The sequence below is a fragment of the Pongo pygmaeus genome, chromosome 8, assembly GCF_028885625.2.
Source record: "Pongo pygmaeus isolate AG05252 chromosome 8, NHGRI_mPonPyg2-v2.0_pri, whole genome shotgun sequence".
NCBI lineage: Eukaryota > Metazoa > Chordata > Mammalia > Primates > Hominidae > Pongo > Pongo pygmaeus.
In genome coordinates, this window is record NC_072381.2 from 98,515,962 (window position 1) to 98,537,038 (window position 21,077).

The window sequence follows — 21,077 nt, forward strand, 5'->3', positions numbered from 1 at the left end:
GAATTGTGTCAAAATGAAAAAGTAGGCAGTTATTTGGATTAGTCAGAACTACACACAGCATAACTTCTTCTTTGTAAACCAACTAGGATGATAGGAGAAAAGGGAAAGAGCTAAAAATAGGAAACATAATTTGTGGCCTGAGTCAGGGCCCAGGAGAAAATGACTGGTATTTAAGCCAGAGCCATCTGTTAAGCCAGGGACTACACAGGACGGAGAAGGTTCATAGGGAGGCTTGGAGGTGGGGTGGGAACTACAGGGATGATACTCCCAGCTGGGCCGGCTCTGCCCCGCAGGCCTCCACATAGCCAGGATTCCATTAGAACTCGGTGGATGCTCTCACGCAGAGCTTGCAAAATGACCCACAGAATCCCTGATAGGACCCTCACCTTGGAGAGTCTGAGCCCTAAAAGCAATAGTTTGGGCTTCTGGCCATCAGCACAATTCCCAACAGAGAGGGGACACACTATGAGCAAGCCACTGAAGATGGAGCTGCTGGATCACCATGCAAGCCCAGATTCCAGGAGGAGCAACCCTACCATCTGCTCACCTGCGCCAGAGCCAGGCTACCCTCGATGATTCAGGCAGCTAAGAATTCTGCCGCTCCCTCAGACCTTTCCCACTTCCTCTCTGCCCTCAGGGCACAAATAGGTAGAGAGAGGAAGGAACAATAAACACCATTCAGAGAAGTACAGAGCCTGGGACAAGACCTGCCTACAACAAGAGAAAATTAAAGAATATAAATTGGGCCGGGCACGGTGGCTTATGCCTTTAATCCCTGCACTTTGGGAGGCCGAGGCGGGTGGATTAACTGAGGTCAGGAGTTTGAGACCAGCCTGGCCAACATGGTGAAACTCCGTCTCTACTAAAAATACAAAAAATTAGCTGGGCATGGTGAGAGGTACCTGTAATCCCAGCTACTCAGGAGGCTGAGGCAAGAGAATCGCTTGAACCCAGGAGGTGGAGGTTGCAGTGAGCCAAGGTCACACCATTGCACTCGAGCCTAGGCAACAAGAGTGAAACTCCGTCTCAGAAAAAAAAAAAGAATGTAAGTTGTAGTCTATTGGACTCAGGTGGGGTTAGGGCCTTGGGGCTCTCTTTCTGATCATCAGTGACTAGTACATCTTGTAGATAAGGTGGTATAAAGTAGAGTTTCAGCAGTCAATTTGGAAAAGGAGATGATTTCTGTCAAGTAAGATACCGATAAGGGCTAAGAGTTGTTGAAAGTGGCTGTGGACACACAAGGCATGGGACACTAAAGGTCAGTGACAAGGAGATCAGGTACCAATGAACACTGCCCAGCATGCCACCTTCGGTATGTCTACTAAAGGGAGCTGATACCTGATGGAGCAGCTGGAAGAACCTGAAGGTGCTGTTTCTAGCAATATCTTTGAGCCCTTAATGTGGGCCAGACCAATGAGAGCTCTCAAGGAGATTGTAGTTGAGTAGGAGAGAGAATGCAAGTGCATAGAATGCTCCCAAAATACATTCGGTCACATCCAAGGAGAATGGGGAAAGAGGAACAGGGAGAAAGCAGTTCAAGAACAGACTCTTGATCCTGGAGACAAAAAATGGAGTCCTTTAGTGGCAGGGCAGAGGTTCCAGAAGCCAGCGGGTATTAGAGTAACACTGGGTTGGCAACACTTGATCTTCTGTCTGCCTGATTCTTACTGTGGAAGTGGCCAGGCTAAACCTGCTGCATCCCTCCTGCACTGCAGCCTCTCTTGACCAGGCCCACCGGGTTAATAGTTCAGCTCTGCTTTAGAAAGATGGGGAGCGCTTGGCTCTTTGGCAACAAAGTTGCCCATTTGTTGCAGCCTCTTTAGCTTTACCAGAAAGTTTTGTTAGCTGCACATAACCCAGAACAGAGGACTTTTGCAAGACGGACAAGGGTCATGATCATGTTGTAGGTTGACTGCATTCATTAAGTCCTTCTGGCAGGTGCACAGATCTGCTCATTTCACTCTCTCCTGGGGCTCCTGTTGCTTCAAGTGTGGCTATGTCTTCAGAATCCCCGTTTCTCTCCTATTCTGTAACACTGTTAGGTTTTTAAAATTTTTGCTTCATTTCACTTTTGATTTTATTAAATTTATTTAATTAAAAAGATGAGCTATTTTGCTGTCTGTGTTTAATTTAGAGCAAATAAAATGAATTCTGTTTTGTTTACCAGTCAATAAAAAGCTGTTCTTTTATTCTGTTGACATATACTGTGGGCAATATATATTGTTGACTTTTTTTTGCTTTTACACTAAATTAATGAAATAAGCTTCTTTGCCTGTATGTGTTTAACTATTTGCAGTGAAGAAAACTAAAATTTGTTTTGCATTCCAATTAATAAAGTGTTTTAAAAATATTTTCTTGGGCCTCTTTCTCCTTCTCCCTGCAACTATGGTTGTTTAAAACAAAGAGAAGCAGCATGAACTCAAATTACATTCTGGTGATGGAACAAAATAAAGAGGTACCATAATGGTTGAATGTCCATGGTGGCATTTCTGCATAACCCTGAATTCCAACCAACATTTCAAGAGCCAACTCCAATCTGTAACTACTCAAGTCAAGAACCACCATGTGTCTCTACGGAGGCCTTCAAGTGGTTTCTGGCTGTTCTCTTGCAGGACCCTGGCCGTAACTAACATGCAAACTGCCCCTTTTCTCACTCTCCCTCCCTCTTTTTTCCTTTTCTTAATTTTTCCTCAAGATCTATTGCAATTCCTGGACTTCAGAGTGGATAATGTTGTGGAATAGACAGACTATGACCAGGACCTTATTGACTTTTGGCTCTGTGTCTCTTTAGTAAAAAAACAAAACAAATGATCATCTTTGCTGTAATAATTCATGGGGGAGATCTATTTCTTTTCCCCGTGTGAAGTTACACGGATGCCCCATGGCTTGCTGCAGTGGTGATGCTAGGCTCCTTCCTGAGGCTGTGAGGTGGAGAGAGGGCAGTCTCAGGAGCCTGCTCCTTTCCTCTCAAAGGAGGAGACAGGAATGAAATTGGTGCAGCTCAAGCACTGGACCACGGATATTCCCAACATGTAAAGCCTGAGGAATCCAGAACAGACTGCTTTGGATGCTAACCTCCTGATACGGCTGTCTTCTGGGAGTCAGTGAGCAAGGCCACATTGCTCTAGGGAAGAAGGGATAGTTTCTGTTAAAGGGCGTGGCTATTCTCCCTGTCAATCATACTGCAAAGAGGGCAGATGTAACAGGCAGACATCAGACGACTAGAGGGAGAAGGCCCCGGCTCGCTGGAGAACTCATGGCAGTTGGGCCTGGACTCAGATGAAAACGTGTTCTGGGCACCATGGGGAGTTTGGGGGAGAGCATGGAGAACCCAGTCCTGCCACAAGGAGACAGGCTGCGAGTAGACAGGAAGGCTGACTGTCAGGCACCGAGAACACCAGCCTGACCCCATGAGCTTTGAGAATAGCCACATTTTGCAACCACGTTGTCACCGTTTTTACTGTATTTTCTTATTCTTATCCCAAAAACTGAAAGTGAAAGCTTTTTAAAAGTTGCTGTTTGGTTTCTGCTGCGAAGTGGGGAAATCGGGGCAGGGCCTGTCCTGTGTGCTTGGAATAGAGGGCGACAGCAGCCTGGGGCAGCTGGGGGGCTGGCGGTGATTTGCAACCCAGCAAGGAGGGCCGCAGGCAGAGGGGCATCCATGAGCTGGCTGTGCTGGCAAATGATTCAGATTTGTGGAACACACGGGCATCGACCTGGATCCTCAGAAATGGTTGGGGAAGTCAACTGGGAAGATTTCCTGTCTTCAAGGAGGAAGCAGGGTTCACAGCCATTGCAGCGTGGGCCCTCAGCACACCTGCCCTCCCGTGCTGGGAAGCCTGAGGCCCACCAGCCACCTCTGAAAATGGAAATGAGTAGTGGTGGCACCTATAACTCTTGGTGCCAGCAAGAAGTGGCTGTTATGGTCACTTCCCCATGACCCCCAACGCCAGTTAGCAAACAGGTCATTCAGTTTGTGGGTATCAGTGTTCTTGCCAGTTTTCAGTAGGGTATTAACATCTCAAAGGATGAAGCAATCCTCATAGGGCTGTTGTAGAAACATCTAGATGAGGGTGTTCATTGTGAGTTGGGTTGCCTTCCGACTCCCCCAGCTACCCCTTCAGTCCCTGGAGGTCTCCTTTTCTATACCATGCATTATTCACACTTTAACATTTACCTCAACAACCAGCAGGTCATCATTTGAAATGGGCTCAAGCTTTTTATCTGGTGGTGTCTTCTCAAGAAAAGTGGCTAATTCAACCAAGATCCTGCCTCTGTAGGCAACTCCTTCCCCCTGAAAGGCAATAATCCAGGATTATTCCTCTAGGCAGCAACAGCAAAAAGAATTGTGTCTCTAGTCAGGCTAACACAACTGCAAAATTTTCTTCTTCCCATGGCCCTAACCTTTGAAATGAATCAGTCAGCAGCTCTCCCAGCTGGATTCAGGTCTCTGGTGTTTGAAAGAAGAGCCATTGGCTTTAGGACAGATCTCAAAGAGTACCTTGGGATGCCAGGGCTGAAAAAGATCTTAGCTATGACCAAGGTCAGAGGTCTTCAAACCATGCTCTAGCTCCAGAAGGAGTTTGTGGAGGCTGGGAGGTGGGGGGTGGGGGGTGGATGGGGCTGTAAGTCTCCCTTCACCATACTTCAGCAGGGAAGCTCTGCATTTATCTGGGTTAACTTGGCTGCTTTTCTCCTCTTCTCAGAATAGGGAGGCTGCCATGCTGGCAACCAGGGCAAGTCTCAGAATAGCCAGGAAGTAAAGGAGGAAGATGTAGGAGGAAGAAGTTCTGGGTGCACCTGAGCACGAGGATGAAGAGTGGATACTTCTCCCACCATACCCAGCAGAGCTGGCAATAAAACCTTCTGGAAAGGGTGGGAGGGCCCCCCCCTCCACAGCCAGTCTTTTACCCTTCCCCTCTGAGGGCTTTTTCTGTCTAGCTTAGTCTCTTTCTTGAGCCTTGGGAGACACCTAAAAGACATTTGGCTTCTGTTGTGGTAAAAAGAGCATTTCGCATCTCTGGGCTTCCATGTCTTCATCTATGAAATGAAAGGATTGATCAGATCAAGGGTAATAAAGGGTTTCAGGGGGCATGCCACTGCCTAGTGCTTGGTAAATTCCTGGAATAGGATGTTGAAAAGAATTCCAAGGAAGCCCAGGGGCTTACTAGGAAGGAGAGCCAGCATTGATTACTGATGTCTACCATAAGCATAGAAGTTGGGGGAAATGGCCATTGGCCATCCCCCAGTGAGATGATCTCCACAGTCTTTTCCTATCTTTGCATTCTAAGTCTTAGGGAGTATGAAACTTCTATCCTGCAATACTTGATCAGACATTATAAGAAGAAATAATCACCCTAACCAATGCTGATTAATAACCACCTTAATTGAGAAACCAACCTTTCCAGTATTCAGCTCATCATAGGGGTCTGGGAATCCCGTGTACTCTCTGGGGCTTCCATAAAGATTCAGGTAACAAGGTCCAAATGTTGGAACAAAGCCTACCTCTGTTTCTCCTGTGTTTACTGAGAGAGAAACATCATCATGAGGTGTTAGGCTTTTAACATTCAATCTATTGAAATAAATATTAGTTATTAGTTAGGTGAGACTATTTTCCTCCGTTTTGGGAGTTAGTTGTATTAATCCAAGTTGTAAGCACCATGAGGTTTGCCGTATTTCTTTCTTATTGCTACATAAAATATTAAATAAGAACATTTGGGGGTAGTGCAGATAAACTTATTTTTATAAAAAGATAATGCTATTTAAATAAAGAGCAATTAAACTTTGAAGTTGACCTTCACATTTTTGCAAGTTTATAATGGGCATTGTATTAAACATGCCATTGCCAATTGGGGCAAAAGATTATATTGTTTTGGGAAGTCACTTAAGTGACATATTTTATGAACTTTATTTGTTCCTCTAAGTGTCATTTAATCTTCAGTAGTTAATATAACTCTAGCAGATGCTGTTAAAAATATAAGACATTTTTAAATTTTATATGTAATAATAAACTGCCTGCCTGTGGTTGTAAGACCATGTGATATTCATAAATGACATGAGGATTCACATTCATTGCTTTCTATCTCTGGTGGTCATCTGATAAGCTCCTTATTTCTGCTACCTGGTCTTAGCAAGATAACTCCTCAATAAAGGGCACTAAGGGCAATATAATTAAATAGCTGAAAATGGGGAAACTGTGGGTGAGGGTGGGGAAATATAAAAGCTGCCTTCAATAGCCCCAATGGCCCCCATATGGGAGAGGGATGGACTTGTCTCCAGAAGCAGAGTAAGGACCACTTGTGGGAGCTACAGGGAGATCAGCTTTGGTTCACTCTGTATAAGGCAGAACTTTCTGTGAATTAGAAATGACAAACAATGGGACAGGCTGCATTAGGGACAATCAGAAGAAATGTTGAGGCAAAGCCTTCAGCCTATCTTTCAGCATGTTCTCAGGATAATTCCTGCTATCGATGAGGCTGACCAGATCATATCTATGTCCCTTTCCAACTGTATGCTTAAAACTAAGGGAGAAAGATAAATGTGGAGCAGCATCATCAGAATGATGCCCATTAATAAATAGTTTACCTAACCCTATAGACATGTACCGCACAATCATTTTCATTACGTGAAGCTCTCTGCATGTTTAAATGGGCGTGTACACATTTGTGGGGAGATAGAAATCATGGACACATGCAGAAAAGAGCTGGATAGCAATCTCAGTGAAGAGAGCAAGAAAAAAAGAAACATTTAAATGAGAATTTAGAAAATTAAGATGTACAAAAGTAGTGCATGCAGCCTAAGGTTGAGACTTGGTAACAGCCTAGGATGCCACGTCACGCTTGTTTGGAAATCTCTTATGAAACGCAAAGAGGGACCAACAGTTTCTCCAACAGAGATTTCTCTGAATCATGTTATCATCTTCAAGCCAGATAAACAAGAGGAATGACTATTATGCATGAACATATAAATTGGCTTGGCTTTATCCATTGTGGCATATGGAACATTGCAAAGACGATTAATTCATCACTAATAAGTAGGGTTTGGACTTCTTTCTGTGTGCTAGAATATTTTGTTTTAGTGGAGGGATGTTGGGTGTGAACAGAGAATTAAAGCAGAGATTCACAGAGAGAAAAGGAAGACATTTTTAGAAGCTGAATCACACACAAAAAAGATATTAAGAAAAAAAAAAGAGAAAGAAGTTGAATCACAGAATATTCCAGTAAGAATGGATGTTAAAGCTATGGCACCATAGTCATGTCACATTATGGATGGGCAAGCCAAAGCCCACAGAAGTGATGTGACTTGTCAAAAGTCCCACAAACTGGCAGATTTAACCCCAGATCTTGAGTTTCAAAGCTCAGAAAAGGACACTCTCCACTACCCCATCCATTCCTTTGGTCTAACCTCACCTCTCCTCCACCTGGTTCCCATGAGTGACTGTGCTGTCACGTGTATTTGCTTTTTGTTAAAGATCCCCAGGGACTGAAACACAAATTGTTTCAATCAAGAACGATCCACTGCATATTAGCTTAATGCCAGGGGCTTAATTATTTTTGTCCAACAAGTCTCTTTTCTGGTATGTTACCCCTTTGACTTGTTTCGTTGTGCATTAACAGACGGGAACTTTCCTTCTATGTGCTCACATCTTAGTATAGTCTCCTGGGAAAACCCATTCTCTAGGCCAGGCACGGTGGCTCACGCCTGTAATCCCAGTACTTTGGGAGGCTGAGGCAGGTGGATCACCTGAGGTTCAGGAGTTCGAGACCAGCCTGGCCAACATGGCGAAACCCCATCTCTACTAAAAATACAAAAAAAAATTAGCCAGGCGTGGTGGCAGGTGCCTGTAATTCCAGCTACTAGGGAGGCTGGGCCAGGAGAATCACTTGAATCCAGGAGGTGGAGTTTGCAGTGAACCAAGATCATGCCATTGCACTTCAGCCTGGGCAACTTGAGAAAACTCCATCTCAGAAAAAAAAAGAAAAAGATAAAAGAAAAAAAGAAAACTCATTTTCTCATAAGCTAAATCTCTTCCTGCCTCCAAAGTTTCCTAATCCGTTTAATGCACAGTGGTTACATCAAACTTCCCAATGTCCTTGCTGAAAAGTCTATACAAAATAAAATAAAAATCCTTTAGCCTGGCCATCAAGGATTTCCTCTGACCTAGCTACAACCCACTTTCCAACAATGTTTTCCATGTCTCCTTTACCGTTTTGAATCCCCTTCATGTTTTGGACTCCTACAAATAATTACTGTATGTTTTAGTTTCTAGAACCCTACATAGCTGCACATCTCTGTGACTAAAGTATCACTTTTCAGGGGGAGTGGCAGGATTTAAGTATGTTTTATTTTGATTTCCTAAACATCTACTACTGGTTCTATCATGTGATACTACTACATAAATATTAATTGATTGGTTAAACAAATAAATAAAAGAATAAAGTGCTTGCGCATCTGCCAAGTTCACTGCAAATCTAAGGACTACTTAATATTCATATAAAGTCTGATTATAATGAAATAGATTGTTTAAAGCAAATAAGAATTGGGCATTGTGTCAATTACATAATTACATGATATCACCTTATATTTGCACACAGCTTCAGAGTTTGCAAAGCTTTCCCACATGGAATATCTCTTTCCCTTCTTACCACAACCCTGGGAGATTATTGTGGCAGGGTGAATCATGCTTGTCTGACAGATAATGAATCTCTCTAAACCTCAGAGTCTTCATCTATTAGGTGAACAAAAACATCTGCCCTAGGAGAGTTGTGATGCTCAAGTGTGTGACAGTATTGAGCAAACTTGCAAAAAAATGACGAGTTCTGTGCAAACCAAAGGATGTGTTATGATCCCTCATTTTGGGGGAGGTGAAGATCTTCAGGGTGCAAAGTAAAAAACATTCAGTATTTTTCAACCTAGAGATTCACGTTGAAATTGGGGGAAAGTTACTTGATACATTTCAGAACAATTGATTTAGTGCTCCATTTCTCTACCTACTGAACATAAACAATAACAGAAAATGTTATATCTCACAATCAATTATTTGCAAAAAAGCCAAATACCATGGTGTGCATTTAGCTGAAAGCATGGGACATGGAGCAAAGCCTGGTTAGCATATTTCTTTTAAGCTTAGCCATGCAGGACAACCATATGGCACTTACACAAAAATTATTACTCTAATGAAACTATGTTGAGACAGCAAAATGTCAAAAAAAAAGTTCTAAAGACAGTCGATGTATTCTTAATAAGATAATGTTAGCTAGGAAGATATAACAGAGAGCAAAATTACAAAGCATAAACCTGTATATGATGCAGCCCCAGTTCCCGAAGATGAGAAATCTATATAGTAAAAATACGACTGGTTAAACAAGAAAAACACGGGCATTATAAAACAGACATTGAAAACGTCAATCAAATCCAGTGCCAGTTAAGTGATTTAGCAACACCAGAAAAATCCCAAATTCAGACCCAAGTCACATATGATCCTTTTGTAATATATACAATTCTCATTGGTTAAATGCAAAATGACCCCAGATTTTGTGACAACAGGCAGAACCACCACACATGAATAACTCAATCTCACCCAGCCCCAAGGCAGCCAGGAAGCAGAAGAGCTAGCTTCCCGGGGACAGAGGGGGCCTGGTGAAGTTACCAGCATTTCAGGTTTTCAATAAAACATTTACTTATCTTATGGCTTAGTTGGGACCAACATCAGCAAATCCAAGCAAATGTGGTCTGAGGCTGTGTAAGCAAAGGCCTGGAGTTTATTGCACATTATTTGATTGAAAGCATGGTTTGTTTCTTTGTGGCGGGGAGGGCGATGTTGACAGCTCATTGTTATTTTAAGGCCCTGTAACCCCATGGTCTGCAGGGCCTGCAATGAGAGGCCCCAGAGACAGAAGCTAAAATTGCTTGTAGCAATCTCTGTTTTTAGTTCTTCTGGATGTTACCACCATATCACTAAGCAAAATGTTTATGCCACTATTTCTGAATAATTATCTTTAGATATTATTTAATGACTTCTCACGAATGATGAATGGATTTCAGTCATCTTTACCCTCCCCCCATAGAGTTCCAGCATGATTTTTATTTCCTGTAATGGTCACCTTTATGATTCCATCTATAGTCATATTTAGATTCCTGACTTGAAGAGAAGAGACTATTAGCACCCCTGCCCTACCTCCACTCCCCTTCCTCCTTCTGCTTCTCATCTCTATCTTCCACAATTTTACACTGTAATGGGTGATGACATCTATGCTTTGTTCAGAGCTTTGGCTATAGGTTAAATTTTAAAAATCAAAATACAATAAATAGTGCTTACATTCTAGCAACCATATAAATATTCTCTGCAGAGAAAAGGAAAGGGCTGTGATTACATTTCCTTCATTGCAGCTCCAGTGTTATAATCACTATGCTACTCAGCAGAGAACATTTAGATGGAATCTCTTTCTTACCTTCTACCATTTGCTTAAAATAATGCCACATATAACTATTTATTTGTTTTATTCATTCATTCATTCATTCATTCGAGATGGAGTCTTGCTCTGTTGCCCAGGCTGGAGTGTAATGGTGCAATCTCGGCTCACTGCAACCTCCACCTCCCAGGTTCAAGTGATTCTCCTGCCTCAGCCTCCTGAGTAACTGGGATTACAGGCCCCTGCCACCACACCTGGCTAATTTTTGTATTTTTAGTAGAGATGGAGTTTCACCATGTTGGCCAGCCTGGTCTCGAACTCCTGACCTCAAAGGATCCACCCACCTTGGCCTCCCAAAGTGCTGGGATTACAGGCATGAGCCACCTCGCCCAGCCATGTACCTTTATAGTTGTACTATATCTCCTTTGGTCACCACCTTGTCTTCTGATTGCCTTTTTTTTTTCGCTTCTGGAGAGAGGAAATCTATATGTTCTTCACTATATCTCTAATATCTTCTTTACCTTCTCTATAATATCTAATACTATATATACATATATAGTGTATACATATATATAGTGTATATATAGTGTGTATATATATGTATATATAGTATTATATGTATATATATATAAAATAACCAGGTTCTTAATTATGTTATCCATTGCTTGAATTAACAATGTTTTTTTCCAAAACCTATAAAAAGACCTTAAACAAGATAAGGATGAGAGGAACCTTGAGTTCCCCAAGATAAAACTTTGTCTCAAAGTCTCTCACTTTGTTTCATGTGTTTAATCTCTCAATATATTTAATCTATTGGCAATTACAATAATTTTTGTTTTGGTCACAAAAAACAAGCTGCTGGGCTGGGCACGGTGGCTCATGCCTGTAATCCCAGCACTTTGGGAGGCCGAGGTGGGTGGATCATGAGGTCAGGAGATGGAGACCATCCTGGCCAACATGGTAAAACTCTGTCTCTACTAAAAATACAAAAATTAGCTGGGCGTGGTGGCATGCGCCTGTAGTCCCAGCTACTTGGGAGGCTGAGGCAGGAGAATTGCTTGAACCTGGGAGGCAGAGGTTGCAGTGAGCTGAGATCACGCCACCGCACTCCAGCCTGGGTGACAGAGCAAGACTCTGTCTCAAAAAATAAATAAGCTGCTGGTATTACTGCGTTAACATTAATTTTTTCTCTTATCATCTTAACTGCTTTCCTTCATTCCCTGTTACAATTTCTGGCATATGCACAAAACCATAATGCCAGGTATAGGCAAGTAGTTCTCCAGAAAATTGTTTGGAAAACAACAGAAAGAACAATGTGTTGGCTATCAGTGCTTGTGAGAGTGAAGACCAAATACATTGTCTTAGGGAATGAGGACTACATGGTTCATTGGCATCCGACCTTACTGTTCCTGCCAAGGGATTCGGTTGAGAAGGGAGTATTATTTTATATTTGGGTAGACTTGGGTCAATGCCACTCTAAAAAATAAGGCGCTAGCTCTCTGTATTGACACAAAAATTTCATAAAACCGCTATTGGGAAAGAAGTTTGGGTTGGGAGCAAGAAAGCTGAAAATCTTCAAACTGTAAATTTCATTTTTTTTCTAAAAGTTTACAATATATGCATACTAGATTATGATTTTAGCAGTTTACTTATATACTTCAATTATTGTTTTGCAGGCCATCACCAAAACATCATTGAAATGGTTCACTAGGTTCATCACATTTGGCTTCTAAGAAACCAAACCTACTGCGAGCTGGCTACCCCAGTTTATTTTTTTCTTAGACTGGAGAAAAGTTCTGTATCCAGTTTTGTTCTCGATCTGTTGACTGACTTACCTTCCACTTCCCCACCAGAGGCAGCAATTTTAGAGAGGTGTAGATATGTTGTTCCAACTACATCATTTTTAGTAAGACGGTCCCTGTGTAAAGAAAATTAAAAAAAATAGGTTAAGGGCTCCATCTATGAAGATATGTCTTCATTTCAACAATTAAAAAAAAGTTAGAGCTGGAAAATACCCCAGACTTCAGAAATAATCGTGTCTAGTGGGCCTCAAACTTTATCATACTTAGTAATCAACTAGAGACTTCTCACCCTCATCTCCTGCCCACATTTTTAATTCAATAAGCCTAAAGTGGGGACTAAGAGTTTGCATTTATAAGTGTATCCCAATTGATTCTGATACAGATGGTCCTCCAGCCACCCTTTGGGAACACTGATCTAGTGAGGTAATTTATTCTGAAGTTATGAAATTGCAATTGTACAGAGAGGCCAAGGGATGTGCCTATGGCTACACTCAATACCATTGTCATAAAATGAATTAATCAATTATAGGCACATTACATAATTATGATCATGATGATGGTAACAATATTTGTCATGTTTCCACTCTCAGGGAGCTAAGGGTGCCTGCTGAATGCTACATCCAACTAGAACATTCCAAGAATGGTCTTGTTATGGCCAATCAGTGCTAGGAGGCTGGTCTAGTAAAAGTTCCATCAGAACATTTCAAGGACTTTTCCTTGCCTTCATTGAGGTAGTTTTACCATTTTCTTTTTTTAACAATAACAATGAATTGCTCTCAGAATGTTTTCGTGATTCTTCCCAAGAAATGCTTGACTGTATTTCTGAAGTCTATTCTGGACAGCCTAATGATATTTAAATCTGTGATTTCTTATCTTGGGGCATTTTCAGCACGTTTCCCTTCTTTTGTTTATGAGCAGTTGAACTGAAATAATCAAAGCTTTTTTGCAGTAACACTATTATTAAATTTTGTTTTAAGAAAACACCCAGTTCCAGGAGCAATTTATCCTCTCCTCTGGAAGGGAAGCAAAATACCAGAAAGAGACCATCCAGAGTAATGTTTCATAATATCCATGTTTATTTTATGTTGAATTAGACACATATGTATTTTCAACTCACCAGTCATATATTGTCAGTTTTATTTTTTCACACACTGAAGGAAACTATAAAAATGAGACAGAAAAAAGTAGTTATTTCTCAATGATTTAGTAATTATTAAGTAAGTATTCTTACTTTTTCTGAAAGAAAAGAAAGTCAAACCTTGATCTGAAGATTGACGACCTGATTCCACTCTGGGTTTGCATTTTTCTCAATTATGTTTGTACAAACCTGCAAAATCACCAAAGCAAAAGTGTAGGTTTTCAAGTTTCTAATTTCTAAAAGTTTACAATCTATGCATACTAGATTATGACTTTAGCAGTTTACTTATATACTTAGGAACCTGGTTAAACTTTATTTTTCTTGATGATTTGTAAAATATGACATGGGTTTAATATTAATCATTGCTGTTTCGATGCACTAGGGACTTGTTTTTAACTTTTTATTAGTTTTCAATTGTCAGACTTCTAACATTAGATTAATGTAAAAAAGCAAGAGATAAGGTTGATAGAGCATTTGTTACATACCGTTTGGGAAGCATCTACCATTAACACATCCAGACAGATCTTTTGACCCTGCCCGCCAGCCTCCCTGCCCTCTACCCCAAACTGGCTCTTGTTCCAGTCTTTCCATCGCTCTTCATTCAGGTGGTCAGGCTCAGAACCGGAATTAGCCACACCGTGACACTTCCATCTTCAAGCAGATCATCCTGAAATGTTTCTCTCCAGGACACCTGCAGTTGTCTTCTATCTGGAACTCCACACCCTCTCGTCTCCTGACTTTCATGTTACTTCTGTGTAACATCTTCAGGGGGCCCTCATAGTACACTTCATATAAAGCCCCAATCCTTCCCTGGGCTGATGAAGCCCTACTGTCCCAACCCTACTTCTCGCTGACCTCCTAGTTTTCCCCCCTTGCTGGCTCCACTGCAGCCACATGGGCAGGGCTTCCCTGCTAACATTTTCCTCCTTGGGGCCCTCCCATCGCCCTTCTCCCTGCCTGGATGCCCCCCTCCCCTGATCTCTGCATATCCAGGCCTCTGCTCAACTGTTACTTTCTCCAGGAGTCTCACCTGATAACCTGGATAAACATTCCTCCCCTGCACCAATCACTTCTTGTCCCTGCTTTGTTTTCTTTGTAGTACTGGGCACCATTTAAAATTATTCAGTTTCTTGTTTGCTTGTTTATTTTCTGTCTCTTCTATTCGCATGTGTTCGTTTCTATATCCCAGCACATGGGACAGAATCTGGTACTTAATGACTTTTTGAATGAGTCAAACCTCTCAACAATCCTGTGTGATTATTATTATCTCCCTTTATACTTCAGAAAATGGAAACTCAGAGGGTAAGCGATTTGCCTGCCTATGAAGTGGGGTAAAGCCTGAATTTAATTCAGGCCTCATTTTGCCCCAGAGCTGAAGGCTTTTCCACCACACCCACTGAATCTTTTAGGAAAAAGCACCAGCCGTATGTGTATGTGTATGTGGTTTGCCGAATCTTGCTTTCATAATTATACAGTTCGAACACATAAAAGATGCTAGTTCTTTTTGTCTATAACTGTCCATGATGTGCTATTATTCTACTGTAGAATCTCACCCAATTCTCAGCTCTCCAATCTTTGACCATCTCTGTAGGTAAAAGTGGTGGTTATAGCTGTCCCTACACTAAGAGTCTCCCAGATTTTTTCAGGGGACTGGGATGGGGCTTCCCTGACCCATTCTCTGGTTTCAACAGTTTACTGGGGCATGGAAGGTGAGAAACAAGATAGGAAGGGGCAACAGGGCACTGGGGGGGTCTCTGTCCTACAACATTTACCAGAGATGGGTGTGGCTGGCCAGAGAGCTTGCCTAAGGTTAAGATAACGTTTGGACCTGAAAAGCAATTCCAGAAATTCAGTGGTAGCCTTCCCTATTTTAATCTCTCAAAGGACTGAATTTTCTAATTTGTGTTCTGCATACTTTCCACTCCAAAATAAACCTGTGGAGAAGTCTGGCGTGTTCAGACTCAGATAATCTGTGTTCCCGCAGAGCACCCGGCTCATCAGGGGGCTATTTTAACAAAGAGTAAGCAGGAATTCACTCCAAGGAAAGCACAGTAGTTTTAAATATTTATTCCTAGCAGCATCTGCATTTAGATCATGTACAAACCTTTTTTCCAGCAAAGGAAACTTCTACAAAAGGATCCACAAGATTTTTCTTATCTGCATTGCCTCCAAATATTTCCTTTACTGTCTGTGAGAAGGCATCATCCACTGGAAGGTAATAGTTACACAGCAGAAATTAAATTCAATTCTCAGAAATTTGGCAAAATTTTAAAAGTTCTCTTATACATCAAAATAGTTGCAACAGGCTAGGCGCAGTGGCTCATGCCTGTAATCCCAGCACTTTGAGAGGCCAAGGTCGGTGGATCACAAGGTCAGAAGATCGAGGCCATCCTGGCCAACATGGTGAAACCCCTTCTCTATTGAAAATACAAAAATTAGTTGGGTGTGGTGGCACATGCCTGTAATCCCAGCTACTCAGGAGGCTGAGGCAGGAGAATTGCTTGAACCTGGGAGGCAGAGGTTGCAGTGAGCCAAGATCACGCCACTGCAGTCCAGCCTGGTGACAGAGCAAGACTCCGTCTCAAAACAAACAAACAAAAATTAGCCAGGTGTGGTGGCACATGCGTATAATCCCAGCCACTTGGGAGGCTGAGGCACGAGAATCACTTGAATCTTGCAGTTAGCCAAGATCAAGCCAGTGTATGCCAGCCTCCAGCCTGGGTGACAGAGTGAGGCTCTATCTCAAAAATAAAATAAAATAAAATAAAAACTTGATCTTTTATGGAGGAAAAAAATACAATAAAGTTCATTCAGTGAGAGTAAAAGATGATTCTCAAACTCAGGCCTGCTTTCAATCGGGAGAAAGGTGCTCTGGGTCAAAATGATATAGTCCTAGTCTTTCTCAGAGAAATTCAAGAAAATTTGGCATAATCACAAATAATATATTTAATCAACAACAATCTATAGTTGGTTAAGCTAAAAAGCAAATAGAGATCAGGATTTTAATTTATTTACTTTACTTTATATATTTCTTTCTTTTTTTTTAAAAAAAAATAGAGACAGAGGTCTTGCTATGTTGCCCAGGCTGGTCTTGAACTTTTGGCCTCAAGAAATCCTCCTACCTTGGCCTTCCAAAGTGCTGGGATTATAGGCATGACCCACTGCATCCGGCCCATTTGACACATTTTTGAGAGAAAGGTGGGTATGGGGAGGCCCTACAATATCATCTTTTAAGACCATAGGATCTTAAAAGAGGAAAAGGATTCCCAAGAAAAGCAGCGAATCCTGAAGAGACCCATGGCCTGTATAGTGGGTGCAGCCTCCTGGGGACTTGGAGAAGGGTCCCATGTCCCAGAGCCCAGCAGGAACCAGACAGGCCCAGCAAGGCAAATAGGAGGCTGGGCCATCAGCAGTGACAGAGGGATAACCAGACTAGTTCCTATAAATGGAATCACTAGACGCCATCCCTTAAATGCAACCAGTCTCTTGCTGAATATATTTCATTATACAATAGTGGCAGACTTCTAGTCATTGGGACATTACTACCCTTTGCTCAGCATTTCTTTTTTTTTTTTTTTTTTTTTTTTTTTTGAGATGGAGTCTCACTCTGTTGCCCAGGCTGGAGTGCAGTGGTGTGGCTCACGGCAACCTCCGCCTCCTGGGTTCTAGTGATTCTCATGCCTCAGCCTCCCAGGTAGCTGGGATTATAGGCACCCGCCACCATTCCCAGTTAATTTCTGCTATTTTTTTTATAGCTGGATAGCAAACACCTTGATTTGATAATAACAGTTCACATTTTCATTTGGGATAAAAGGGGTTGGAAGTGCTGACTGCTCATATCTCTTTAGCATCCTCTAGAATAAGAGAAAATATAGAACAGCAAGACAGTCAAATGGGCCAAAGGCAGGTACTCAACAAGGAACACGATCAGCAACCACTGGCTGTGCCATGAGCCTGCTCAGGTAGCTTTCAATGGGGCCAGAATGAATGAAAATAAGCCCATGAAGCCCTTTCAGAAGAAAAACATACGATAGGGACACCAATCACTATTAGAGTTTGATTTTTAACACATCTCATCACGCAGATAACTGACAATTCTGGGGCAAGATTAAATCAGTACATACTCTGGGGGATGTCCTCAGCTCGGTAGATTTTCAGCAAGAAGGTCACCCACCGGAGGGCGATGCCAGCAGGGAGTAACAAATTACTCTCCACATCATCACTGTCATTATCACGATCTCGTCTCTCAGGCTATTAGGGGCACATGATTTAAATTATACATACAGAAAAGCAGCACTTGGAAAAAGCCAAATTAATGCTTATAAAATGAAACCATTCAGAATCGTTTCCATTAGGATTTCCTGTGTTTGGGGCTTAAGAGTTCAGCCTGCCATCAGCCACCAGTTTTCCTTCAACCTCAAAACTGCTCCACAAAATCAATGCTCATATGTTTTTGTATCATTCTGTCATTTTATGAGCACCAAATAGTAAGAGCGTGTGTGTGTGTGTGTGTGTGTGTGTGTGTGTTCCTGATGTCCCTTCAACTTCTCTCTGGCCACTTATATTCTGCAGTTTGCCACCCAGTTTCCTAGAATAGTCACTATTTAGGTAGCAATGCCTAATTCTGCAAGTAAGTTATGCTTTCTAGATAAAAGCAGTCTTTCTAATGATGCAAGGACATTGTAAAAACACATTCATCGATTCTCAATTAAACGCTCACTCATAGACATCAGATAGGAGTCTAAGTAAGCTAGAACAATAATTCCATGATGAAGAAAAGAACAGCTTCTGAAGAACAGGGGGAATCAGAGGGTACTGATGGGAAGCTGTGCTCCATTTCACAATTACCCATGCCCACATGCTTAACCCTTGGCCTTCTTTTTTAGTGAGAAGTGTAGAAAGTAGAGAATGTAGGGACTCACAGGAGGCTCATCTCCGGTTCCCAGGACAAACATGCTGACTTTCATATAACCTTTAGAACCTGAGCTGGTATCTTCTGGGTCATTGAGAAGAAGCCACTTTCTCATGACAGCATGGCCTAAAACAGAGAAGGAGTTAAAGGAAAGGGACATGCTAAAGAGGTACTGATAAGTCTGTGATTCCTCTGCCATAAGATAAGCTGCATTTTCTTGGAAGCCTCTTCATGACACACCAAATTCCCCAGATGAGTGTCCACTTTCACGTCTTCTGTTCTGTACTCTCCCTACACCCCACCGCCACCATTCTGTCCTCGTGTAACTCAAACAAGACTAAGTTGTACCAACTAGTTTTATAATTTAATTTTGATAAGATCAAAATATCCTCACAAAACATAGAAATCATCTATTTTGAATGGTAACATAAAAAATTAGACATTTGTTCTAAGCTACTGTTATTTATTCCCACTAAGCATCCTCTCCTCTCCCTCATTAAGAAAATATTTAAAAAAAAATTCCTTTGACTTTAATTCTTTGATCCCCCCAAATTGTCTTGATTCTTAGAATCAGCTTCAGAGTTAGAAGGAATGAATTTAAGACTTCATATTGATGGGGAGAACATTACTTACCAGGTTCATCATAAACAAATCCAACATCAATCTGGGAAAACAATAATCAAAAGTAGTCTGAGTAGATTTTAAATTCAGTCTAGTCACTTTAAAGAAGCCATCATTATTATATTTAAATATCACATCTTGATTACACTTAAATTTCCTTGAGACCCAACATTTCCATCTTATCTTCTCTGTATCCCCAGTGCCTTGTCTGATGTGTGGCACATGGAAGACCCTCAGTAAGTCACTATTGAATGAATGAGCTAGTCTTAGGGCTGGAAGGGACCACGGAAGCAGAGTGACCAATATGACCCAGTTTGCCTGGGTTATCCTCAGTTTTACCACTGAAATCCCAGGCAAAGTGAGACCATTGGTCATCCTACAGAAATTCACCTGGCCCAATTTCCTGTCCAATTCTCCTCCTCCTCCTCCTCCTCCTCCTCCTCCTCCTTCTCCTCCTCCAGCTAATGCCACTATTAATATAACCATTGATCAGGCACTTCAATGTGCCAGGTGCTGTGCTCAGTGCTTTACACATACCATCTCATTTAATTTTCTCAATGACCCCATTTTACAGATGAAGAAACTAAGGATCAGAGGGTTTGAGTTCCTCTGGGACATGTGGCTACTTGGTGGCAGACAGGGTATGAATACAGGTCTGCCTGACCCAGATCATCCTCTAGGACTTCTAATGACTGGTGCTCCTTTCTTGGAGAGGCAGCCTATTCCAAGTAGAATTGCTGGGAAGAAGCCAACCAAGTATTTGTCCTTTCACTCCAGTGAGAGTTACTTATAGAAGCACCCTGAACATCTTGCCTTGTTTGGCTTTCCTTTCACACTCTGAATTTATCATAATTGGCTTTGCAGATGGAGCTCTGGGGCCCCCAGTAAGTGGAGGTGGATGGTGGACCTCTTGCCATGGTCAACACCCCTTCCCTTGGTGGCAGTTGATTTGCTTCCATCCAGAGATACAACCCTGGGAAGGGCCTGATATGGCAGCTTCAGGGTATCTTGCTTTGAGAGCTCTGTTCACTGTTATACTTTGGAAATAGACAAGCTCCAAGCAGCCTTCAGCAAGCGTCATCATGCTGAACCCTTACACATTCCCAAGATGCCACCAAGATGGATACACAGGAATCAGATTTCTATTAGGAAAGTTCTCATCTTTCTGTAAGTTGAATGAAGCAGACTGTTGTCACTCACCTTAAATTCCCCCATCAGACAATCTGCCCGCAGAGAGTGAGAATTATAAACCTGGAAGAAAGAAGAGTAGTGAAGAAATGATTGGCTTTGCCTGGCAGTGAGTGAGCAGTACCTTCCTACTTGCTGACCCTTACCCGGATGCTGATGATCTCATCCATCAATTCAGAAGGGGTCATGTTGACATTGTAGAAAAACAACTGCCAAAACAATAGAGCAGATGTTTAAATGTTAACAGGGGATTTGGGTTAGGGGGATCTGATGCTATAATTTTGGGGGCCCTCCTAAAAAATACGAAACACAAATTCAAAATTAGGTTTGACCATGTGAACACATGGCAAGGCCTGGAGTTTAAGCTTCATGGTAAACCCACTTCTTCATGTTGGAAAAAGGAGAAAAGGGTAAGTATCAAATACAGCATTTACTTAACTAAATAAAATTGTTCACCTGGGACTAGATATGTAAAAGCTAAATGATGTAAAGATCCAAAGCTAAGCAGGTATCGGGGTATACCCCTATAATCCCAACACTCAGGAAGCTGAGATGGGAGGAGTGCTTGAGCCCAGGAGTTCAAGACCAGCCAGGGCAATATAGTGAGAGGCCATCTCAAAAAAAAAAAAAAAAGGAAAAAGATCCAAGGTGACTTCATGCTGCAAAGCTTACCAAAATGAGCGCTTAGAGCTGGCATGACCTGGAGTGTGTTTTAAATTTCTCTAATATCTTTAGCTCTATTAGTGTCTAGTGACTCTAATTTTACTCCAAGAAAGCACCTTTCAAGACAATTTCTCCCATTAGATTAAGTTAGTGCCTCAGCAAAGTCAATATTGACCACATTGTAAAAGCTAATTTTAAGGTTGATTCTTGGGATATGAATATTAGGTATATAGGAGGTTTAACCATGTTAGGCTAATAAATGTTAATCCTAAAAGATTGAACACTTATTCCAACCGAGACTTTTTCCTCCAACTTTTTACTTAGGAATATTTCTAATCTAC

General features: G+C 41.8%; 1 protein-coding gene across 2 annotated transcripts in view; it reads right to left on the bottom strand.

Annotated features, from left to right (window-relative positions):
- MYOF (myoferlin) overlaps window positions 1–21,077 on the bottom strand; it is a 173,509-nt gene that overhangs the window by 77,892 nt on the left and 74,540 nt on the right. For both annotated transcript variants that reach the window (XM_063669988.1, XM_054435782.2), the window contains exons 8-19: window positions 20,220–20,282; window positions 20,086–20,136; window positions 18,898–18,928; window positions 18,275–18,390; window positions 17,477–17,603; window positions 15,457–15,560; window positions 13,473–13,541; window positions 13,332–13,375; window positions 12,248–12,330; window positions 9,298–9,336; window positions 5,401–5,525; window positions 4,178–4,294 (exon numbers count right to left, since the gene is read on the bottom strand). In XM_063669988.1, the coding sequence (XP_063526058.1) occupies window positions 4,178–4,294; window positions 5,401–5,525; window positions 9,298–9,336; window positions 12,248–12,330; window positions 13,332–13,375; window positions 13,473–13,541; window positions 15,457–15,560; window positions 17,477–17,603; window positions 18,275–18,390; window positions 18,898–18,928; window positions 20,086–20,136; window positions 20,220–20,282 (969 nt within the window). The remainder of the gene's footprint in view (window positions 1–4,177; window positions 4,295–5,400; window positions 5,526–9,297; window positions 9,337–12,247; window positions 12,331–13,331; window positions 13,376–13,472; window positions 13,542–15,456; window positions 15,561–17,476; window positions 17,604–18,274; window positions 18,391–18,897; window positions 18,929–20,085; window positions 20,137–20,219; window positions 20,283–21,077) is intronic.